This window comes from Pleurodeles waltl, chromosome 6, assembly GCF_031143425.1.
Source record: "Pleurodeles waltl isolate 20211129_DDA chromosome 6, aPleWal1.hap1.20221129, whole genome shotgun sequence".
Classification (NCBI taxonomy): Eukaryota; Metazoa; Chordata; class Amphibia; order Caudata; family Salamandridae; genus Pleurodeles; species Pleurodeles waltl.
In genome coordinates this window covers 935,861,856-935,886,852 of record NC_090445.1, presented here as the reverse complement: position 1 = coordinate 935,886,852, position 24,997 = coordinate 935,861,856, and the positions used below count along the sequence as shown (strand labels likewise).

Below are 24,997 nucleotides of genomic sequence, written 5' to 3'. Positions count from 1 at the left end.
TCGTCGGAACCCCCGGACAGAACAAACAGTGACAGAACACCGACACAAACAGGCATTCAACAATTATGGAACATATGAACATAACACAGTTGCTTAATAACGAATGAATAAATAGAAGTACAGGAATTCACTTGGGGAATTTACTCCAGATTAAAATAATCTGCATCCATAATTCATTCTGACATGGCATCAGCATTGTTTTTCTTTAATGACACCAAGCAAATAATAAATTGACCAGGTGGGTTTTATACCAGGGTGCAATACAGCACTTAATATTCGTAGACTCTTATCACTCCTAGCCAATGACTCTGAAGATAAATGGCAGTGGTCATGGTCATAGATGTTGAATAAGCCTTTGGCAGCCTAATATGGGACTACCTATAAGAGATGATGCCATGAATGGGCCTGGGGCAGGCTTTTTAGATTGGACTAAACTCCTCTATTCAAGGTCCAAGGCGGGGGTTTACACTGGTAGGTCGATCTCAGACTCTTACAAGGTGGGGCCAGATAAGGGTGCCCATGCTTCCCTTTCCTTTTAGCCACTGCTTTGGAACCATGAGCTAACAGAGCATGCACTGGCATTTTCTATTGAGGGCTGGAAGTCGAGGCACTTCTCACTTTGCAGCTTTGTATGCTGACAACATGTTATTTCTCCTTCGCTATGTTGCTCCAGATTTACCAGGCATGGTAGCTCATCTGAGAGCTTTGGGAAGGTGTCAGGCTTGTGCATTAATTGGCCGAAATCCCACTTGTTTCTGCTTTGTGTTGCGGCAACTCCACCCCGGGATCTGTGCGGCTTGACAAGGGAAGAGACATGCTGGAAACATCTAGGGGTTAATATTTATAATGACCCCCAGGACCTCCTCAACGGTAATATTGGTGCAGAAACCAGGGCCCTACGTACTAGTGTAGTGTGGCCAAAATGGTAGCACTTCCTTAGCTGCTTTACATTTTTTTGACATTACCCCTACTTGTTCCCTGCTGGCTTTTACGAAACCTTGAGACACTGCTGATTGAGCTAATGTGGGGGTCGGGCAGGCAAAGAGTGACAATGTCCTAATTACAGCATCCAGTTATGAAGGGGGACTGGTTGCACCAGACCTAGAAGCTCATTACCTGGCAACACCTCTGCAATGATTCAACCAGTAGATCTACTCCCGGATGGACCCCAATGGAGAGGCCCTCTCTGCGATCCTAGAATCTTGAGGCCTGTTCCGGGTTCTCTTGACCCCTATCAAAGCCTTCAGGGGAACTTCCAGGAATAACTGATTATGCAGCTCTGTTGGCAGTGCTGCTTTCAGCAAACCTGTACTAAAACACCTTACTCACCAGACTTGCTGTTGCAGTGTCTGAAACTAATGGCTTGGGCTGGTGTTTTGCGTGGCTTGTGGAGTGGGCTGCCTGTGCAGTGACCCGAATGCTGGACCTCTTCAGAGACGTGAACTTCTCCCATTTGAGGACCTACCTCATACTTTTGAGCTGTCGGGGGGGGCAATTCTTATTGCACCAAGCAGTGGTGACCACAATCAGAAATCACTGGGGAACTGGAACTGCTGAACCCCCCCACCAATAAATGCTGCCAGCTGCTCTGCACTGCAACTGGCCGCATTAAAGTGGTTACAGATGTCTATCAGGCATTGTGGGATGATACTATAAGACCCCTGACTAAGCAACGATGAAATGCGAGGAGGATTTAGATTTAGAAATCCAGATTACTGATACGGACTGGGGAAAGATCATTGAAAGTACCCCTGCAGTATCTCAAAATACCAGGTTTAAATTAATAAACTTCTATTTCTTGCACAGAGCTTATCTCATGCCTGGCAGAATCAATAGGTTTTACAACACAACTGAGGTGACCAGTCCAGATGTGGTGAACTCACATAGTGGATGTTTCATATGCTGTGGACTGCCCCTCGCTGACTGGGATTTGGGTGGAGGTGATGGATGTTATTAATGGCATTACCCAGCGGACGATTCCTTGCACTCCTGTGGCCTGCTTACTTGGGGGGTCCCCACCCCCAAGCAAAAGTAAGACTACTACTAAGGTTATGGACCTGGCTCTGACACTTGCAGAACTGGATATTACGATACATTGGAAGGCCACAGGGTCCCAGGCTGGATAAATGGTGAGAAGAGCTTGTTAAGTGGGCAGGATTTCAGAGTGCTGTCTTACTTTATGAGGTGAAGAGGGGGCGTGGTCTGATTGATATGGCTCGAGCCTGGGAGATTCTGGTAGATTATCTCAAAAACCCCGGGCTGGACACAACAAGAGGTACCGACACCATGCAGATAGTTTACATGGAGAGACTGACTAGATTCATCAGATCCCATAACAGAGAGGGACCTGTAAATCTTTGTGCATGTTGGAGAACTGAGCAGGTGATATGTTCCCAGTGATGGCACACAAATGGGACAGCATGGCATGAGAGGCAAATTTGGGGGTGACTGGGTGGGAGGTAAATTAATTTGGAGTTGAGAAGCCCTATTTTATCTCGCATTATGTGCATTGATTCTGTAACTTGTACAAATTTGCTAAGTAACTTTACATGAATAATGTACTGCACATAAGATCATGATATATTCATGCTGTAATGTGCCCCGATTTGTGATGGCTATGTTAATGAAATAAAATTGTATTTAAAAAAAAGAAGCAAAGTAATTTATTGAAGTGAGGGAAAAGAAAAAAGGGCCCTGTAAAAGGTTGGCTTTTTGAGGAAGAACTATGTCTATTTGAGGTTCTTCCTTACTTTCTATCAACGTTTACTCACCCATTTCATGGATGTCTTATGTTCTTGATTAAAGCTTACATGGGCAACAAGTTTTATGCTTATGTACCCCAAATTTGTTGGGTAGTTATAATTTTGAGGATAGATGAACCCAGGTGGTACAAATGCAGGCCTGTCCTGTTTTCCCCTTTTTGTATTAGGTATTGCCATACCTGTCCGGTTTTCCCCTTCCTCGTTTTGTTTTAAATATATTAACTTCTTAACGATATTTAGACATCCTCATCTGGGAACAGAGAAGATATTAGAACTTGTTTTTTCCTTTACTGCCCATTGTAAGAACCTGTTCAGAAACCTTACCCCTAGGCCCTTAAAAGTTTGTTTCTCTATTCTTCAAGAGGATTAAATAGTTAATCATTTTGGGTCATTATTCTAATAAATCAATATTGATTAAAGATCTTCAATAATCACACAGTTTATGCTGTGCTTGTGGCTCTTTTGTTTTGTCCTCTCTGGTGCTCATGAAGAACTATACCATTTATGTACTCTGTTAGAAGTAGGAAAAGGAGGACTGTGTCAAGAAATACTGTAGATAGTAGCGGTTACATAATACATAAATTGCTTTGCTGCTCTTCAGGATATGGCAGTCTCCCTATTGAGACTGTTCATCCAATTTATTTTTCTTCAAAAATAAATTTCTAAAGCAGGATTTTGTTTTTGAAAATAAAAAAGCAAATGCTCTGCTGGCCAAAGGAGTTATCTCCCATGGCGAGAGAATCATTTTGCAGTTTTCACTGCTCCTTTCCACAAGGATTTTTATGGCGGTGATGGACAGTGTAAACTGACCACTATGACTGACTCTCTATGTTAGGTGGGCAGACAAAGAGTTCAAGCTCCTATGGCCCTTACTCCATCAGGCCATTAGAGAGGTTTAACCATGGTTACACCAATGCATATAAATTGGGTGTGCAGACTATTCTTTAAGGATACTTTGTTGGATGTAAGGATACTCTGTCACCGTTGTGATAGAGTATCCTTAACACCAAGATATAATCTGGGCCCAAAATCTTTCGCACAGCTGTTTCAAAGATATTAGAGGGATACTGAATGTGTTGTCCATTCATTATGTGCAGGCCCTTCTGAAGAATTGCATCTCCTCAAATGACTATTTTTATAACTTTCTGAGACTTTATCATCATACAACTCATGCAATACATCTTTTTGATACTATGGCCCAACAGGCCGGCAGTGAAGACCGCCATATGATAAGGTCAGTGGTTTGGCTTCGGCCTATCCGCCGCTTTTCCTCGGTCCACCATGCTGGAGTTAGCATCTCCAGCACGGCGGACCTCGCCATACCGCCAGCAGTATAACGAGGCGGGAGACCACCAACATTTTCCTGGCAGTCGCACCGCCAGCAAAATGCTGCCAGTCTTGCATCCTGGCAACAGGAATAAGCGACACACTTGCACACATCAACATACCTCCATGCATGCACCCAAACACTCCTATATGCACACAAACACCCCCCCACGCAACCTCGACATACACCCCCATTCACACTCACACATACACCGCTGCACACACACATACACTCTCCCCTCCACAACGCATTCACACACCCCCACTCACCCACGAATACACAAACATAACATACCCCCACTCAGCCCGACATTCATACATTCAAACATGCACTCACACTCACCCCCACATTCATACATTTAAACATGCACTAACACTCAGCCCCGCATTCATACATTCAAACACGCACTAACACACGCACGCATTCAACACCCCCCCACATTCAAACACACAGGCAGACACCACACACACTCACTCAACACCCCCACCCCGTCAGATGATCAACTTATCTCATCCGTCAAGGAGGTCGTCCCTGAGGAGAGGGATCCCCATTCGCTTCCACCGCCAGCAGCACCCTGCCATCAGGACACTGCCACACAATATTACTGGTCGTAATACGCTGTGCAGCGTCCTTTTGGAGTGGTGGTGCTGGTGGTGGGACTGCCTCTTCAGCGCCAACTGCCAACACGACTGCTGATGGATTTCTGCCTGATTTCTGGTGGAAATCCCTCAGCACTTTTAATGTGGCAGTCATCTGGCAGCCGCGGCTTTGGCGGTCTTGAAAAAGTCGTAATGAGGGCCCAAATCCTGAAGGAATAACTATAACAACTTTATGTAAGCCTTTAGTATAGTACTCTATTTGTTTTAATGCACATGGTGCATACTAGTTGTGCTGGAGGGATCTGTTAACAAGAATGTGCATCTATTCTGGAAAATTAGTGAAACATAGACAAAATATGATAAAACATAAAAAGGCCAGTCCACAGAATTACAAAATTTTTGATAGTAAACATCCATGATCAGTAGGAAAGTTGAAATGTATTTTTAATCATCCTTACCCTACTTCTTGCCTTTATTCTTTTGTAAACAAAGTCTGGGAATGGTTTTCTTGAAATAAAACGCCCTGATCCCTGACTGACGTGGAGATTTCCATCTTCCAAAACAATTTTGCCTTGACTTATAACAACTTCAGGAACACCATGACATTCCATTCCTTCAAATATGTTACAATCAACAGCCTGGCAATACAAAATCGAGATCTTAGCATGTCAAGTATGAAAGTTTCCAACTGAAAAAATAAAGATAATAGTTTGCATTATTGAAGTACTAGGTAAGTCATATACAAAGAAACAAAACAAACTTATTAATTTCTCCCAAAAAAATATGTAAATCATTAGTAAAAACGGTGCCTGTTTCGATGAGCACATTTAAAATCCAAAGTGCTGCAGAAAGGTTTAGAAAAGGTTGGTAGGAGAAGATAAAGATATTTCAACAAGATTGGATAATAGACTGGAAGTGACAAAACATGTGATTAAATATAACTCCGTGACAAATGATTAGATTAAAACATTTTAAAAATAATTTTAAACATTATACTTGTTTGTCCTTTAGCAGGGCAGTAGTATTTGATAATTCAGAGACTATCAGTTTGATCTTGAGTTTTGCTAGCAGAATTTCCATCCACAGGTGTTTGATATGTGAGTATCCAGTCACACTCGCAGTACACATTCTTCTATATTTTGATTTCTCCAGTATGACAGTCAAGGGTTGCCCACAAAGTTTCTATTTTGGCTATGCTTCCTGAAATTGATGGAAATGTCTCCAACATCAGTGTCAGACTGGACAATTTCTACAATATCTGTGAAGACAATGTACTGTACAGTACACCACTAGCAAGTGTGGTATCACACACATAAGAGGATACTGTTTCCTAGCCTATTAGGACAAAAGGCTTACCTTTTGGTGAGAGTTCATGAACATTTCTATGTTAGTTTTTCACAAATTTGACTCCACTAGAACATGCGGTGGCCCTATGACCCCTATTGGTACTGCTTGTTTACTATTTTATATGAAGATGGTAATGCACCATAGTTGAAGATGAAATAACTGTGCCAGACGCACAACAACCAGGGATATAAGTCCATCTTTGCTGGTTTTGGTGGTCACAATGTCAATGGAAGGTGTACCATTTAATAGAAGAATCCCTTTTACCCTCTCTTCTAGTAAATCAGGCTGACTATTTACAATCAAATTACAACTATGCTATGACTGCCTGATCAAGAATATTATAAATAAACTCTGACTACTAATATAATCTGTTTAATCATACTTTATGTATTCACAAACAGTGCCACATCCATGTCTACATCAATAACTGGTATCTTGGGTTTCACTTCTGAATGACCTTTTCTGAAAAAAGAAGTCAGATTACCTGAGATGGATGCAGTACTCTTTGAGAATATTTAACAGGGATTAGTGATAGACATTATAATAAGCAGACAGTGACATTGAAAATGCCCACTAAAGTAGATCTCTTGTCTGAGGATTTGAAACAGTCTGGCTCTATGCCCTGAAAGTATTTTCAAGGAAAGCTTCAGAATGTGAGCTCTTCAGGAAAACATGCCTGACTTTTCCTCACTTCGATTTAAAATCATGAGGCTCTCTCTCTACACTTCTATCATTGTATGTTTTCTTTCTTTTTCCTTTTCTTTTCTTTTATTTTCCTTGTTCTCATTCTTTTTTAAATTCACTGTAAGAACCTAGGTGTTGAAGTACTTTAAAAAATAAGGAAGACAGCTTTATGGGAAGACCCACATTTAAATGTCAATCAAAATAGAATGAGGAGAATTGATTTGTCTGCACAGTACCATACTACGCTACACTGCAAAAGTGCCCAGCCAATCTTCAGCACTGTAGTCCATCAGGTCATGTGTCATGATGGGTCCTGTGTAAATTTAAGACATATGATGTATTACAATTTACAACAAAGCCTGCATGACCACTGTACTGTATTCCAATACAAAATATGACACTTTGTTCCAGAATCTAAAAAGTGCCAGAATCTAAGCATTGAAATAAGATAATAAGTATGTTTACCAGATTATGCATCTTTGCTGAAATAATTTTTACTGTTTTCGGGTTCCATATCACCAGGTCAGCATCAGAACCTACTGCAATCCTTCCCTTTTTAGGATAAAAATTAAATATCTTGGCTGCATTGGTACTTGTTACAGCAACAAATTCATTTTCATCCATCTTTCCTGACATCTGAAAATAGACAAAAAATGTTGACTAATTCAAATAAGACATGAAGAAATATGCACCTTTTAAAGCAAAATATAATAAAGATGTTTCAATGCAGCATGGTAGTTTCACATGTTAGTCTACAAATCTAAACCTGTCAAGAGTAGAATGTACTGTAATTTCTCAGTATACATACATACACTTACAAAACAATACATGTGTGTTCAGGTTCTTTGTGAGAAGTGGGCCAAGCAAAATATTAATACCATTCATGTGAAGAAAGCAGTTAATAATACCTTAATGAGACTAAAAAACATTGATATACCTACTTTCATGATGGACCATTCTTACATTAGTTAAGCTATTAATAAAATGGATTTTTAACTTACAAGTCCAAGGGGGAGTTCATAAGAAAGAGCCCCCAGCTACATCAAAGAAACCACTGATCTATTTAAAAAACACAATGCTACCATTTCTCCTCCAACAGGAACAATTATGTAATTATGGATTTGGAATCAACTGTACATAAATATTACATTCTCCTAAAATGACCTTAGAGTTCGGGACCCTCTAAATGACACTGTAGCCAAGCCCATGGGACTCAGTCTAATCCACAACTATTTCACCTTTGGAGATGGCACATATCTAAAAATGATGGGTAGCACAATGGAAGCATGAATGGGACCTCAGTTTTCACATTTAATCAGGAGTCCATTAACATAGCTGTGCTACATTGAGGGAAACAGCTTAACTTGGAAGGTTGGGGAGCAGAACCTCTTTCCTTTCTATAGGTGTTTTAATTAATTTCATCCAAATATCAACACTAAACAATGTCTACTCAATAGAAAACAATGCATTTATAGGACACTACCATGTATACCAGACAGCTGGCTGCATATCAGGGTGCATCACAAAACAACAGCTGACACAGCCATCTAAAGAGTGGCAGCTTTTACGTGAAACATAAAAAACAGCCATCTAAACAGTGGTAGCTTTTATCTGAAGCACACAAACTTGCCACTATATGCTTCCATGAAATAGCATTCAATAGGATATGCTTATACACATCAGAGTGGGATTACATGGCAATACACTGGTTTTCATATCTGACATCATATACTATGGATATTATAGAATCACAGGTTACCAAATTCACAGAGTGATATGTTGGAATACAGTGCAGGGGAAGCCTAGAGTAGGGATCTGGGTGTTATGACTCACATTCACAGTTTGAAACCCAAACCTAGGTAATGATGCAAGGAAATTGTAATCCATTCTGCAGCAAGATGAAACATTGTGAGAGAAATTCAATGGTTGGCCTTCACTGCTTTTAGAAAACCACCCAATTGTCAAGACATTATGGTAAGAAGCAGGTTATAAGCACATGGACGCTAAAATGATGCCATGCGTAAACAAGAGAAGCCTACCCTTTCAGTACAATCAATATCCCACTCATGGACAAGACTACAAAATTATGTTTACAATGCTCAGATAGGGGCTATGATACTGAGGAAGGTACAGTACTGTTCTGAGAAAATATCTCATGTAATGACTTTATCCTACATTTTTGTCACCCAATTGGCGTTAATAATGGAAATATGCAGCAAATTTGACAACCATATTTAAGTCATGACATTTTTTTCAGAAAATATTTCTGTACATTTTATTCTGACATACAAACTTTAAGGAAGCATAGCCTAGTACTACAAAAGTTAACTAATCCCCCTTACAGAGACTCTATTAACCCATCAATGAATGTGGATTGGATAAACCTATTATGGGACTCACGACTGCATCCAACATCTAAAGATTGCACTACACAAAGGTATATTCAAGACAGAGAGGGAAAGGAAGACATCTGAATATACATGGTTGTGTTTATGCAATGGCTGCTTGAACAGGCACTGCAGGTTTATGTTATAATATTAAACTGCTAAACTCCTATCACCTCACCTTGAAACATGGAGACACTGAGGGTTATCATTCAGACTTGACAGTTTTCAGCCTCTTCTCAGAAGCAATGATCTGGCATTGGACACCAATCTAGGTAGACATTAATATTTGACTCTCAAAGTATACTGGAATCCACAGGCACTAACATAAATGCAATTAAGTTTAGCACTGATGAGACATGTTTGTCGCAAACCATTGCCATAGCTCCATAAATCTTTTCACAATATTCCTTCACCATACTTACCCTCAATAATAAAAGCCACAAGTTACTGGCTGTACCCAGGATGGGAAATACCTTACTGGTGACTAGCTAAAGCTTGGTCTAATCTAGGATGGCCCCTCTTTCTGTAATGCCAACTGTGTGTGGGAATGACTACCCCTAGGACTTTCTATTTTTCAGAAGGCATTTGTTTATTCTGTAACTTTTTCCGAGCGCCACCTCAGCACCACAGAGGTATTTGCCTAGAACATGACAGATTCTATCTTAGCCCAACTAACCTTTCAGAGACACTCACGTAAGGTGGCATTGATAACGGCCAGGTCTATAAGCCCTTGAGAGGCACTGGACTAATGTAAAGCTAATTGCGTAACATTTGTACCAGAAATTCGTAGACATCACCATACAACTAAGCTTTTTGATTGTAAAAGGTAACATGTGATTGACTGGACATTTGGTATGCTGATCTTTCAGTGGGCCAGTGCCGAGGTGTAGCAGAACTTCATAGAGAGTGTGTCAGTGGTGCAGACATTTACCTCCGGCATCACATTTACACCTTTCTGAAGATGCATAGAGTAGTATGTATTTAAACACTGATACACAAGCATTGTTTGTTGTGTATGTTTGTATCACTAAACAGAAACACTCATTTCATCACTGTCAACAAAACACTATCTATGCTAGAAAGATTGAAAAAAATAAATGACCTTACCATAGACCTCATTCAGAAATGCCCAAGACTCCATCCTGTCACTATTGTAAGTCATTCTGCTAAGGTAGTATTGTTTGGTGGGGAAGATTGTTCTCACTCATACAATGATTCTCTGCGCTTTTGTAATGCTGGTCAGGGATATGGAGTGATTATGTAATGTGGAGGTTAGATGTAACGGATACAGCCAAATCCAGTCCGATCACCTTTAGTGTCCCTCTCCCAATCAAGTACAAGGCTAGGCCCTGTAACTGAGCAAGGGTGATCCTTTTTTTGAAAATTCAGCCATATCTGTCATTGAGCTGAACTACACCCAGCCTATGTTGTGTTGTGGCCCGGATCCACTTGCAGGCTGTATCTTATCTGTTTTTATGGATAGCTGTGTTTTCACCCTACTTTACATTAGGCTGTATGTCCTGTAACAGGATACACATTTTGTCCTTGATAAAGCTGTGCATATTGCCAGTTGTCATCTGTTTTGGGCATATGACCTTCACAGGTATAATCTCCTGGCTGTGATTAATTAATGACATTGTATAACAGGTGCTATTGCCTTTTGCAATGTGTATCTGTCAACTGGGTATAAATGCAGTTCTAATTTTGCCCTCTGGCATAAGCATGTGCAGGGTTGTCGGAGGAGGTGTTGTGTAGCCATTTTAGCTATGCACGTTATTTTAACACACTAGACCAAGCCGCTGTGAACTCTAACCTAGATATATTTTATTCGGCTTTACTTTATTATTGTTACAATAGCCACTTTCTTGTTTTATTTTCTGTTTATCTAACTGTTTTTGCCTAGGCCAGCACTCAAACAAGACATTCTTGCTCACTCTGTGTTTCTTCCAAGGCTACAGCACGGTACATTGACGGTGAACGTGGTAGAAGTTTAGTCTCCAACATTCGTAGAAAACACACATCCTTAAGTAGGAACATTTTCTCAGAACATCAACTGTGTTGTTATAAAAACACTTCCTTGTCCCTTACAGGTTAGAGGGAGAATCCAGCCAGAGAACCACGACTGTATGCTGATTGGCGAATACTTCGCTAAAGATGCTAACGCAGGACGCGGGCCTTTGCTCAGGTATGGGGAATGATGTCTTCCCAGGGGAACCTGAAGGGCAGAATTAGAGCTTAACATGCTGTGCTCTATCATAGCCTAGGTAGGAGTTAGTCTATTGACCATAGTGACAATATGATAGTGTTATTTCTATGCTTCACTCTCCTCGTCACAATTTTAATACTGTCATGCTGTGTCATCCAGGTTATTGCAGCTCACGCTTTGCTATCTAGGATGCAGTCGTTTTTTTAAAGTCATAATTAAAACATATACTGCCTCTGTTTGTCATTTATATATGAGACTAAGGTAACTGAGAGAAACGGATGAGACCTGAGTGACCACGGCTTCCCTGAGAAACCAATTATGTCATTCGCCCGGCTGCCCATTCATCCCTGCCCCCGGGTAGAGGTGAGGCACTGCTAGTTAGCCACAGCAAAACTCGGATGGAGTGACAGGTGTCACATGCAGTGCGTTAGACTTATTCTCCCAAGCCGCAGGCGATTCTGCCACTCAAAATCCAGTAGTCTCATTAGAATAATGAGAGCCTATGCGACAAAGGTACTACTGTGTCTGCCAGCAAGTCCACTTGAGTTTCATTTCACTTGTACTAGTATGGATGTGAAAAAACAGCACATTAATTATTACTCATGTTGTATGCTTTTTTGATTAGGTTATGAAGCATGGCTATGTTTGTGTACTGAACTAGCACTGCATGAAGAAAAGTGGGTTCTGATGTTGGAATTGCAGTCATCTGGATACAAAAATCTTATTAGTCCATGCCCAAACCTGGTTAGAGGACCTCTAATGTATGAAAATGGAGATTCTCAGTGCTGTGACAATTGTGACTTGCTTTTACTGACACCAATTTGTTAAGGTGTACATTTGCAGCCTTATTCACTAGTGCTCCAGTGGTGAGTACTTTAATCGTGAGTGATCTCTGGGTTTACAAAGTATTTTGGAACTATCCAAAGGAATGGTTGCATGTGCATCAATGTGCAATGCATGACAATGCATGTGCATTTTGGCAGTAAAGTGATCCCCATGTGCTACTACTTGCTTTGCCTTCTCAATGTAATCATCTCATATAGGCTCCTTGTCTCTTCCACAATGTCTGGAGTAGTTGCCTTGGAAGTCACAGCTGAAAAACCAAATGTGGGCCAGATATAAAAAGTCCTTTTGCATTTCTTAACGGTCCAAATCCGTTTTTTTATGTAATACAAAGGCCATTAAGAAATCGCAAACTACAATTTCTACCCTGTAGAAATAGCAGTTTACGATTCCCAGAATAGGAAATTGCAAATACGGATTTCCTATTTGTGATTCCTATTCTGATGTACAAATTCATACTGTTTGTCTCTTATAAGTACTCTGACCTACTACATGCTTTCCTTTGAAGGTTAGAAAAGAATATGCTTGGAATCTATCTGGATAATTCAGAACATAATTGAGGACTACACTTTCTACAATGAGCCCATTGTGGAGGGAATGTACTCTTATGAAAATGTGACTTAAGTGAAAGAATTTTACTGGGGAATATTACTGCTCTTTGTTCCTTCAAACATTCACACAGAGAAGTAATATATCACTGTACTGTAGAGAGCAAATATATATAAGTGAATTGTAGAGCTCCATAAGTGTTAAATTGGTCTTGCATAAGAAAAATAGAATAAACTATTTTTTTTTCTGGAAGAAGCAACATAATTACCAGCTTCTACATTAGAGTAACTAGTCCTTTAGCAACATTTTTTGACTTCTCATTGACTTTATGACTTACGCTTTGATGGCAGACCACACAAATACATGTAGTGAAAGGAATTCATGCATTTATATTGAAATCATATTTCTTTACTTATTTGTTTTGCTGTTTTACATTGTGGCAATGTTCATCACTTTAGCCACTTCAGATCTCTACAATTATGTTTGAAATAAAAAGATGTTGACAATAGTAGGGTAACTATCCAAAAGAAAGACAAAGGTTCCTTTGTAAAATAAATAAATAAATAAATAAAAATGCATAAGCCAAAGGCTTTTTAAATTTTTCTACTAATGTCAATGAATGTCGGAGTTGTTCAATGCCTCGTCCTGATTCCACCTTATGTTTCCTAATTTTACCATCCTACCCTTTATGTGTTAAAATGGTGTGTTCTGTGTTAAACCTGTATTAAAAATGGTTATCTTGACAGCACAATCATGGCTGATGGTAGAGAATTTCCAAACTTTGCATGTCCAACATTCAGTGATTTCTCCTCAGTTTTAGTCTTTTGAATGTTGGTTGGCATATGGCTTGTGTTGTGACAGAAGAAGAGTTGGGCAGGTGTGTACCACTTTTTCTATATGCATTATAGGCCATTTGTTAAAACAAATAATTTACATAGCCCCCAAAACTGCACATTTAACATTAGTTTCCGCATATATGTTGCACAGAAATATCTATTCAAATTGAGTAAGTAGGGCAAAGATACTACCAGAGTGGTTATGTATCCCCCACTTGTTTGCTTTGTGCTATTCAGAAAAAAGAGGGTGTCCCAGAGATCGCATCAGAGTGATGGGAGTGGCTGTCTGCTGATAGAACTGCCTCCATATTTATTAATTCTGAATTTGCCCTGCCCAATTTCTTGGTTGTTACTGCAAATTACATTTCAGGTGGGAGAATGGGATGTTCTCAAGTTAGCTTTTCGCTTGAGGGTATGTGGATGGTACACAATGTTTCAATGTCATCTTGTGTTTCACTGAGAGCCAGGAAAGGTTCATGAATATGACATAAGGGGAGGCCAAGTTTACCATGGCAAGTGGAATGGGAAGGAATGTTCCAGAGGGTGGGGTTTAAATAGAAGGATAATCTTCTTTTACATTTGGAAGGTGAGGCCGACAGTAGCAGTTAAAGAACATGAACCACAATTTATTTCTACCTCCACTCTGCATTTAAATTTTTTCAGACCTGACAGGGCCCTTCTCCATGGGACTGACTCTATATTTTGAGAGAGATCTTAGAAAGCCCTGGCAGGAACATACACATTAAGGGGCCTGACAATGTTACACATTAAGGGGCCTGAAAATATTTCAGTCATTTTCACCCAATGCACTTTATGCAAGAAGAGCTTTGGCCATTACAGGTAGAAATAAGAATTCACCATAATATTGATGATCGTGGTGTGTGAGAGCAATATGCAAATTGTTTAAAACAAATGCATAACACAGCCTCATCTGATAGTTGGTGCAGGTGGTCTCATGAACTGTTGCAGCTGGTTGTCATGTGTGCACATGACATCTGGTGATACTAGATTGAGTTATGTGATCTCACTAAGAGTGAGCCTGTCTGACGGTTAAAAGCTACAAGTAACAACATAGATTGCAGAGTACTCAATTGATGAGTAGAGTATGTACTTTGTGGGTATGTGGAAAGAGGAGCATGTTTGTGCAGTTTAAAAAATATCTTGGTCGAAGTGGGACAGCCGATGTCACGCAACACTGATCTGTTTACTGCAATGATGGGAAGCATCCATATACCAGGTTAAGCCAATGGGACTCACTGAAGCATGATTTTAATGGATTGTTCTACTACTGTGATCAAGAATTTGGAAGCCTTGCTACATAAATAATTGACAACAGACAACTAAATCTCGCCAGTGCTGACTGGGAGATTTATTTTACCTATTAACAGTGTGAAAAATATTTTTAGACCTCAGAGAGTGTAAACAATGCTTTTTCATGTGTTTAATTTCTTTTTGTCTGTTATTTCTCTATGAGCCATGAGTATATTGTCAAAGGAAACAATACATTCAATATTCAAATACTATGAATATTGAAAGACTTTGAGTTATGCATGCCAGCACAGAGTGCACAAACATTACGGACACAAACAGAATCAGAGCATTATATTAAAATATCATGTTTTGGGATTTTGATTCATAGTGATAACAGTGTTTCACATTTCAACATTCAGTGAATAACATTAGCTTAAGACAGAATGCAATACAGTGAAACGTGATACATATACAAATGTTTCCCTACTTACAACACATTTTTCCCAAATAATAGACATTCTTTCTTCAATACCATTGGTTCCTTCAGGGATAAGTGAAAAGTTATCCTTTCCTGCTGCCTTTTGTGCTGTAGTGAATGTGCAATGTGCACTGCCGGTTACCTGTAGATCTCCACTAAAAGAAAAAAAGATATACTATTACATAAAATAGAAATTCTACCAAGTAACAGTCAAATTCATTAGTTCTACATTGACATGGTTTTAAAAAAGGTTTCCCAAGTCCACCTCAGTGTATCAAGTTATATAGTGATTGGAGAAGCTGGGGGGAAGGCAGCTAGACACTGCCGGAACATCGATTTGGGATTACTCTTACCTGACCCCCTGTGGTTATTGGCTGTTGCATGAACTAGGGGGTTGGATAGAAAGCCCACATACATCTCTAGGATTTGTATTAACCCTATGCCTGTGGAGTATGTAAATTACGGAAGGCAACATTTGTGAAATTCATAATTTCTCATTACATAATTTCATATGATCTTTGCAGATGGGAAACTGTCTGGTGCAGGAAATGCCACTAAAAGAGACTGTTTCTGCTTGAGACCGTCTCCTGATGATATTACACCTGACTTGTTTATGCTAAGCCTGGCTTTAGATAGAAAACAGTGACATAAGAGGTTGGGCACCAACATTTTATGCTAAAAGTGTAATTTCACAAATTTTCAAAAACTTTGGTGAAATGGACAGAAATATGCAATTATGCACACTCCTTATTGACTTAGGGTGGCTAATTGTGTCATAGATTGCCATAAGGTAAATAAAAACCAGATGACAGGAGTTTCCAAGATCCGATGTGTGGTGAATGTCTACCCATAATTTTTTGGTTCTGTTTTCAGTGCTAAATCCACAGCAAAAAATAGATTTGTGGTCTGCCAATAAGTGTTACTTGTTGGTATTGAAAGAAAAGGCTTTATCTGATCATGGGACTTTGGAAATCAGTCTGAAATTGAATGAATGAATGATAGCTACTCTTTCTAATGATCTTCACAGCAGTGCAATACTATTTGTCAACAGTCCAGATTTTCTGATCAACAAACATTTCAGATGTGTTTGTGAGCACAATGTATATGACAAATGCTCCTTCATGGTTAAACAACTTTAAAAAAAATTCATGATCACTGTTTCCTGTTTGGGAATATCCAACGAGTGTAGCAGACATGCCTCTTAAGGAACCTATAAAAAAGCAGACAATGTACATATATTTCCTCTATTAGCCTTCGGGCAAGAGACATTGCATTTACAAAATCAGTGTAACCGACTGCAAAACTAGTGTCTAAGGGCCAGATGTAGCAAAGGTTTTTACCCATTCTGTGTCTATGGGAAAAAGTGATCGTACATATGGCCCTCAATTCGTAGTGCACAACAGTGCAAGCAGTTTGTAATGGACATTAAAATCACAATTCAAACAGTACAAGCCAATGTGAGTCACAAGCGAAAATGCAATATAGTGCATGAAAGCTTTGCAACTGTTTTTGTGGATGCAAAGCAGGGACTGGTTACTGCCTACTGAGGACAGACAGAAACCATTTGCCAAGCGTAATATGTCATACCTTGACAACTCACAGCCTGCTTAAGCAGGACAGCTCACAGTCTCCTAATGCAGCAGAGCTATCATGAGGATCATTGCATGAACTCTGTGATTTGTTCTGAAATAGTGCTGTGCTTACTGGGTGAAAGAAACGTATGAAAGTAAATTATTAAGAGGTGGAAGTATTCACCCTCAGCTAGTAATAATACCACAGTCACCAATAGGTCCAGTCAAGTATCAATAAATGAATCCTTGCCCAACCCTTGGTAGCTTAGCAAACAAGCAGTCAGGCTTAACTTAGGAGACAGGTATGTGTTAAGCACTTGATAACACCAAACCAGTAAATAGGTAAAAGACACAACAGAATAAGAAATACAACTCCAATTATAAAAATAAAAGGGAATATTTATATCTCTAAAAGGACACCAAAATGACAAAAATCCATTGTAGGGCACTGGAGATATGAATTTTCAAACTTGGGATAAATAATTAAGCATTTTAGGATCAAAAAGCGTAAAGTGCCACTCGCAGCAATCTGTTCATGCGGAATTGTGAAAAGTCAAAGATTTAGGCCTACTGCGATGGAGCATTGGTCAGATAGGTTGAGTGGTAGGTTCCACTCAAATGTTTACCTTCAGTTCACAACAGACAGATAACCCATCCGTTGAATTTTAAATCCCTTAAAATATAATGGATGTCTGTGACCATTGTGACGGAGTAACTCGTCCGCCATTATCTAACTCAGGCTCTTAGGCCCTCATTCCGAGCCTGGCGGGCGGCGGAGGCCGCCCGCCAGGCTTCCCCCCTCCGAAATACCGCTCCGCGGTCGTAAGACCGCGGAGGGTATTCCGAGTTTTCCCCTGGGCTGGCGGGCGGTCTTCACAAGACCGCCCGCCAGCCCAGGGGAAAACTCCCTTCCCACGATGACGCCGGCTCGTAATAGAGCCGGCGGAGTGGGAAGGTGCGACGGGTGCAGTTGCACCCGTCGCGTATTTCAGTGTCTGCTTTGCAGACACTGAAATACTTTTAGGGGCCCTCTTACGGGGGCCCCTGCCGTGCCCATGCCATAGGCATGGGCACGGCAGGGGCCCCCAGGGGCCCCGCGACTCCCCCTCCCGCCATCCGGTTCCCGGCGGGAGAACCGCCAGGAACTGGATGGCGGGAGGGGGAGTCGGAATCCCCATGCCGGCGCAGCATGCTGCGCCGGCTTGGAGGATTCCTTTGGGGCAGCGGGAAACCGGCGGGAGACCGCCGGTTTCCCTTCTCTGACCGCGGCTGAGCCGCCGCGGTCAGAATGCCCCGCGGGGCACCGCCGGCCTGTCGGCGGTGCCACCGCGTCCCACAGCCCTGGCGGACTTGTTCCGCCAGGGTCGTAATGACCCCCTTAGTCTTTGTCTTGGAGCTTTTCTTTCGATGAAGATTCCTCTGGAGTTTTATCCAATGATGGCAGCCTGCTGCTGTGCAATGCCTTTGTGAGCCTCTAGAAGTTTTTGGCCTCAATGTGGACTGCAAGAAACTCAAGAGGTTTCAGCGGAACAAAAACCTGCATGGTCAGGCCAATTCATGAGTCGACAATGACGGCTTGACTCTCGACGTTGCACCGTTCTTGTCCAGGAAATATTTGTAAAACTTTACAAAAAATTTCCAAACTTTGAAATCTTGTTGTTTCTGAGTTCCTTCGGGGAAAATAAGGGTCCTGTAGCACCAGCCAAGGATTCAGAGTCTCTGGATTACCGCTTGGGGACTGGGACTCAATTTCCCACAATGAACCTGCACAGTCTAGGAAAAATCCAATTGCAACTAGTCAGCTGGTGTGATCATCTCTTTGACTTGGCAGATGACTTCTTCCAGCTCTGTTGTACCTGTTGCTGTTCGGATATTCCGCTCCTTTTCCTTTAGGTCAGGCCCTGTTCTCTCTTTGTGGAGCCTTGTGAGTGTAGCAGGTGCAGTCATTCTGAGTGCATGCCTCATGTGGCACAGTTCAAGGGTCCAGCAGGCAGTCCTTCTTCTTCTGATGTTCCAGGCAGCGATCAGAGGAGCTCCTGCAGCTATCCTATATATCCTTCATTCTACACTGGCAGAAACGGGGGGCACCCAAACCCATAGGGGCAAAGCTACCTCCTTTTGTTGTGACCACTTCCTGCAAAGTGTAGTATATTTGTGAAGCAGAGTGCACCCAAAAATCAAAAATTCTCTTCTTGGTGTTGTTGTCTGTGTAGCCCAACCCAGAGGGTTGGCTAACCTCTGACTACTCTACTACACTACACTAATCTAATTAGGGGGGCTCCAATCAGGCTGAGGACCAAGGACGTGGGGGCTAGTTTGGGTCCCATGGCATCTGTTCTCCTGCCTTTGAAGTCCGGCTTATCTCCCCAGCCCCATTCCTCTCCCTGACTTCTCCAGGAAACAAATCTTCTCCCACCAAATGGCTGTACTGTTGCAGCCCCAGGCCTCTTCACACCTACTCAGGTAGAAGCCTGACTCAGACTGTAAACTGGTGACCAATCAGAAGAGGCTGCTGCAGGGCTCCTTTAAGTAACTTCATGATAGTAAGTTCTACAACTACTTTCCTGTAATATTTATAATAAATTTGACATTGGTGAGTTGTTGAACCTATTATAACATTTATTTTGATACTATGAATGATATGTCTAGCTAGCTCCAAACAAAGGTTAGACTATATTAAGTTTAATAAAGCCTTCCCATGTTAGACTATGGGACTAGCAGCATCACCACAGGGAAAAGCGACTTTGGCTGTTTGGTCATACCAGGACATATAAAACATGTTTTATATCATCTCTGCTTTTTATAACAATGAACCCTACCCTTGGGGCACCTAAAGCAGACCCTAATGGTGACCTATAAGTTATAAAAAGGGAGTTTTGGACTTTGGAAGAACTTTTCATTACAATGTCAAATTTGGATACAGTTTTATGTTAAATCCAGTCTGCAAGGCCGGCCTGGCTTTAAAAGGACACCAGACACCACAGCAGTGCACAATTAAGTGCATTAAGTCAATTGGGGCCCCTAAATCTACGTGCCCTACTGTATCCTCCCTGTATACTAGGGACTCACAGGTATGTTGTCTTTGCCACTTAGAACTATACCTATTACCATATACCTTTAGAAGATAGAGATCTGGCCCTCAGCATGGTTAGCAGAGTCCAAGGCACTTTCAGAGTTAGTAACCACCAGAATCAGTAAAAAAACTGGAATGATCAGGGCAAAAAGGACGACTTTCCTACAAAAATTAACAGGAGGACATTTGCTTAATAATCAAAGGTAGAATTGTCTGAAGCTAATATTGGTGATTAGACATTAGATTGTATTCAAAGGTGCCAAGTTTAGAGATTGTTGATGGATGATACATTTACATGCACTCCTTTAGAAAAAAAACGTCCTGCCATGTTACATTTCGTTAAATATTTTGAACAAACTCACATCTTTGTTTTTAAATGTAGGTCTCAATTTGTTTTTGTTGCATCTCACACCCTAACACATAACATAGCTCCTTAATACGTTGTTTTGGAAATTAATAAATGAAAAAGAAAAATCATATCACTTCAACATTAACTGGTAACACTGCTTCAAAAGATGAACGACATAATAGAAAACATTAGTTCTTACCAAGATAATAGGGTGCAAAGATAGTCAGGTGTGGAAGGATCAGGGCTAAGAGGTGGAGATGTCACAAATGCTGCTGCTTTTGCCCAGTTTTTACTCCAATAGTGTGTTCCATCTGTGCCAAGACTGGCTGTAATTGGCTCTCCATACACAACAGTGCCTTGAAAGGAATTATTAGTTTAAAGATTAACAATGTGGAATGTGATAAAGCACCCCGTAATAAGTGGTGAAATCCACTACTACCCTAATGCTGGTAAGCTAACCCCATACACAAAGTGCCATTATATAAGACATGCTCTTTGGTCACTTTTAGCATGCAACATAACAAGGGGGCATATTCCGAAGGGCATTGTGGCTCAACACCCTTGTACTTCAAGGACGTCTCTGACAGCAAACATTCACTCCACAAATAGCAAAGGAAATAGAAAATGGCAGTCTGGATGACCTCGTACAACAATATCACACTGCACACCACATAGGCAGATCAGTCAAAGCCAAATAGTATGCAAACAACATCAAGCAAGACTATATTCCTCTCACCCCTTATTCTACTGCAATGTAAATCCATTAACTACTTCTCCCCCAAAAACCTCACATACATTCTTAACTGTCGTTGCCACCCCCTGGAGGAAAAAATCCTGCCCTCATCCTTCACCAAAGCCTTGTCTGGTGAAGCCATCTCTCCACCACTCAGCATCATTGACGCCTGCCTCCCCTAAGACTTCTCAATCAATATTAGACCCTAGCCTTGAATAGAAAAAACGTAAAAAAATAAGTGTATATACATCATCAGTTATATCAACGTCAATAGTCTTCATCACGATTAGTGACTTGGTTTCAGATCACACAGCAGACTAAAATAGGAGGTTGTATGTTATTACCTCACATTCTAGTACATCAGGAGTCTTTATATCGGATCCATTATCTTAGCTGTACCTTTAAATAACAGTAGTTTACATTGGTAGCACTTTACCTTGCAGATAAGTTTGTAAACATAATTTCATAATTTTTAATATATATAAATATATATATATATGTACTCACCATCACTCACCTAACGTTTATATATGTATAAAGAGACCTTATAATTAGATGATAATGTCAGCAATAACATAACATTTTAAACCCTAAAGACCACAGAAATTTGTCAGATATACATCAGCAAACTAACTATTTTATGTACCATCGCCAAGCACTGTTTATGATCTGACATATTTTATCACTCATCACATGTTTGATGAAATCATTAATGACATCACTAATGATTTTGTTTTGCTCCTGGGAGGGTCCCTGTAGGGCTCCCAACCCCCGTATGACTGTAAACGAGTCAGCCTACCCCTACCCTGCTCCCTTACAGCTTATTTTCTTTAGGTTTCAGGACTCTAGGATCGTAAGTTATGTAATAGTGGCCACAACTTCACTTTTTCGCTGTGGCAGCCAAACAGATCACTCAGTGCTATAGGACTGCTCCAGTACACAAGTGGCCAATGGGAAAAAGCCCAGTTGGGCAAACAGATAGCCTTTTTTTATTTATTTGCTGCATCAAAGGAGCACTGTGGAAATCCTTTGAATCTTGATTTCTCGAAAATGGCTGAAAAGATTTACATCAAATCATAATAAGCATCCTTTCCAGGTGAAGCTCAAGCTTTCAGCAAATTTTGATGTAATTTTGGTGTAATTTCTATATAACGGTCTAAATTTCTAATGAGAAATTGCATAGGTAAATCACATTTTTAGACCCCCCTTCTTCTTGGCCCCCACTTGACGGATTATTGACGAATCATTTAAGGAAGTAGCTGAGGTTAATAAATACTCTTCCTATGGAAAGTCTGACCTAACTATAACTACAAATAAATCAGGTAACTCTAAATTTCTTGTTCACCATCCACAGTAAGGTCATCAATTATGTAATTTCAGTTGTCACCACTTCCCCTCAATTAAGGCAGGATGACCCATCCTGCCAACACCCACAGCCTCTATTGCGATGGTGTCTTGGAAGTATACACAAAGCCCATCTGTCAACTACATCTGTTCACATAAGCCAAAAAACAGGCTGCAGACACCAAATGGTTAGGGCAAGAAAATACCAACTTTCTAAAAGTGGCATTTACAGAATTGTGACTTTACCATAAAAGAGGGATTACATTTACAATTCTTCAGGCACCAACCATGACTCTCCTACCTGATTCCAACCAAAAGCTATCACTTATTGAGTATAACAAGTTAACTCAATGTTGTCCTGTGACAGCGATAGGCCCTGCAATAGTGAAAAACACATTTAGGAGTGACTATCAGGACAAGTAAAACTTGAAAGTATATGTCCAAAACTTTAAATACAATGCACCCTACCCTGTGGGCTGTTTGTGACCTACCCTAGGTTGTCTTATCTGAATTAAGAAGGAAGGTCTAGGCCAGGCAAAAGGCCAATTTAAAATGCAAATAAAGGCTACATGTTAGCACTTTATGAGGGACTTATAAGTAATTCAATTGTGCCAATTCCATTCAAGCCAAGTTTCAAGTCAGGTTTTGTTATTAGTGATTAAGGGGGTTATTCTAACTTTGGAGGAGGTGTTAATCCGTCCCAAAAGTGACGGAAAAGTGACAGATTTACCACCAGCCGTATTACGAGTCCATTATATCCTATGGAACTCGTAATACGGCTGGTGGTATATCCGTCACTTTTCCGTCACTTTTGGGACAGATTAACACTCCTCCAAAGTTAGAATAACCCCCTAAGATTTTACAGCAACATCTACCATATATGAAAGCACAACAATTTAATACAATTTTAAAAAGGAACTGAAAAATGTAGAAGATTTTCCACACATTAATTCATTAACTGGGCAATTTATCATACCCATAGCAGCTTTTACAGTTGTAATACCATACTTTTTAAAAAGTGGTTTAAAAATCTCAGTTGGTAAATCCTTAATACAGGACAAACAGATATTACATGTTCAATCGTTTGTACACGAGTATAGCGGAAATTACAGATTATTTTGTCCTAGGCTATATTCTGCCATGCGTCCATTATGGATTTTAGTGGTAAAGATTTAATCATGCATAGCAATATACATCTATGCACCCTATACTCCAGGTTCCAACTTAAATATGCCTGAAGTGTAGCTACCTGGCAGGTCAGAATGACACCATGGAGGCAAAGTTTTGCTCTGCATAAATCCATATCATGCACCATGGAAGACATTTTATTATTGTGCTTCAAATTGTTTTTAAGGTAAACATAGGTCATGTTTTGCATTTCTAGTTTAGTCAGAGAAAAGTAATGCAATGCAAATAAAACATTAGATAGAAATGAGCCAGACTGTGGAGAGGGAAGGAGACATTGCATAACTATAAGACTTCTTAAATAGTTTTCTCTAGCACATAAAATACAATGATACCATCTGAAAATAGCAGGTAAGCCTCCTGCTTAACACAAATTTTAACCTTAGGGCTTCTATTGAAACTATGGAGTTTAAAGAGAAAATAGTTCGCAAAATCTTACCTTCCACCTTATAAAGTGCCATTGATTACTTTGTATTGTCTCTACAGCATATAAAAGAGTTGAAGGAACCTTCATTTTTTATACAGCTAAAATGTCTATAACCGGTCGCTCCATAAATGTATAGTGCATTACCATAGTTATAAGCCTTATTTGATATATGTCCAATATGATCCTTTTCAGCCACATTTGCTGATCTAATTTTTCCCAGAAAAGGGTAGGACTTTAATACTTCTAAAGTAGAGTTACTGTAAAACCACTTAGAATTTTTCCCATTTGGGCACCCTTCTGGACAGAATCTGATGATTTTGGTCTTGTTTATATTGACCTTCAAAAACTGGGCATCAGGATAGGAGACCGAAACATCAGGACACTGCTGAAGGCCTTTAGAAGTCAGGTCTAGCAGGACAATATCATCCACATTACTCATTGTCCCCAAAGGATAGGCACCTAATTTAGGGACACCACCTAACATTACATGACACCAAGGGGGTCATTACGAGTTTGGCAGTTGGTTTTCACCATCCGCCGAACTTCCGACGGGGAGGTTGCCACCACACAGTCTACCTCCCCACTGGCCCCATTAAGAGTTTACAACTAGGCTGGAGGGCAGAAACCGAGGTTTCCATCTGCCAGATAAGTGGGAAACAGGCTACAGCATTATTACCGGCTCATAATCAAGCTGGTGCAAAGCTGTAGCCCACAGGGTACACCAGCACCCTCGCAATGCTCATTGTCTGCAAAGCAGACAGTGAAGTTTGCGACGGTGCAGGGCAAGGGGGGGTCCTGCACTGCCCATGCCAGATGCATGGGCAGTGAGGACCCCCCAGTGACTCCCTGTACCTGTTCTCCAACGCCCTTTTCATGGCGGTGTTACTGCCATGAAAAAGCTGATGGAGGACAAAGTCGTAATCCCCAGGGCAGCGCTGCTTGCAGCTCTACCCTTGTGGAATAAGATATCCACCATCTCCAGACCACCGGGATCCAAGATCCTGGCGGAGCTGGTGGTTCCCTGGTGGTCCGACTCCCAAGGTCGT

At 40.7% G+C, this 24,997-nt stretch overlaps 1 protein-coding gene across 2 annotated transcripts in view; it reads right to left on the bottom strand.

Moving 5' to 3' along the window:
• DPYSL4 (dihydropyrimidinase like 4) overlaps positions 1-24,997 on the bottom strand; it is a 164,647-nt gene that overhangs the window by 52,992 nt on the left and 86,658 nt on the right. For both annotated transcript variants that reach the window (XM_069239749.1, XM_069239750.1), the window contains exons 9-12: positions 20,462-20,618; positions 15,283-15,424; positions 7,185-7,355; positions 5,147-5,326 (exon numbers count right to left, since the gene is read on the bottom strand). In XM_069239749.1, the coding sequence (XP_069095850.1) occupies positions 5,147-5,326; positions 7,185-7,355; positions 15,283-15,424; positions 20,462-20,618 (650 nt within the window). The remainder of the gene's footprint in view (positions 1-5,146; positions 5,327-7,184; positions 7,356-15,282; positions 15,425-20,461; positions 20,619-24,997) is intronic.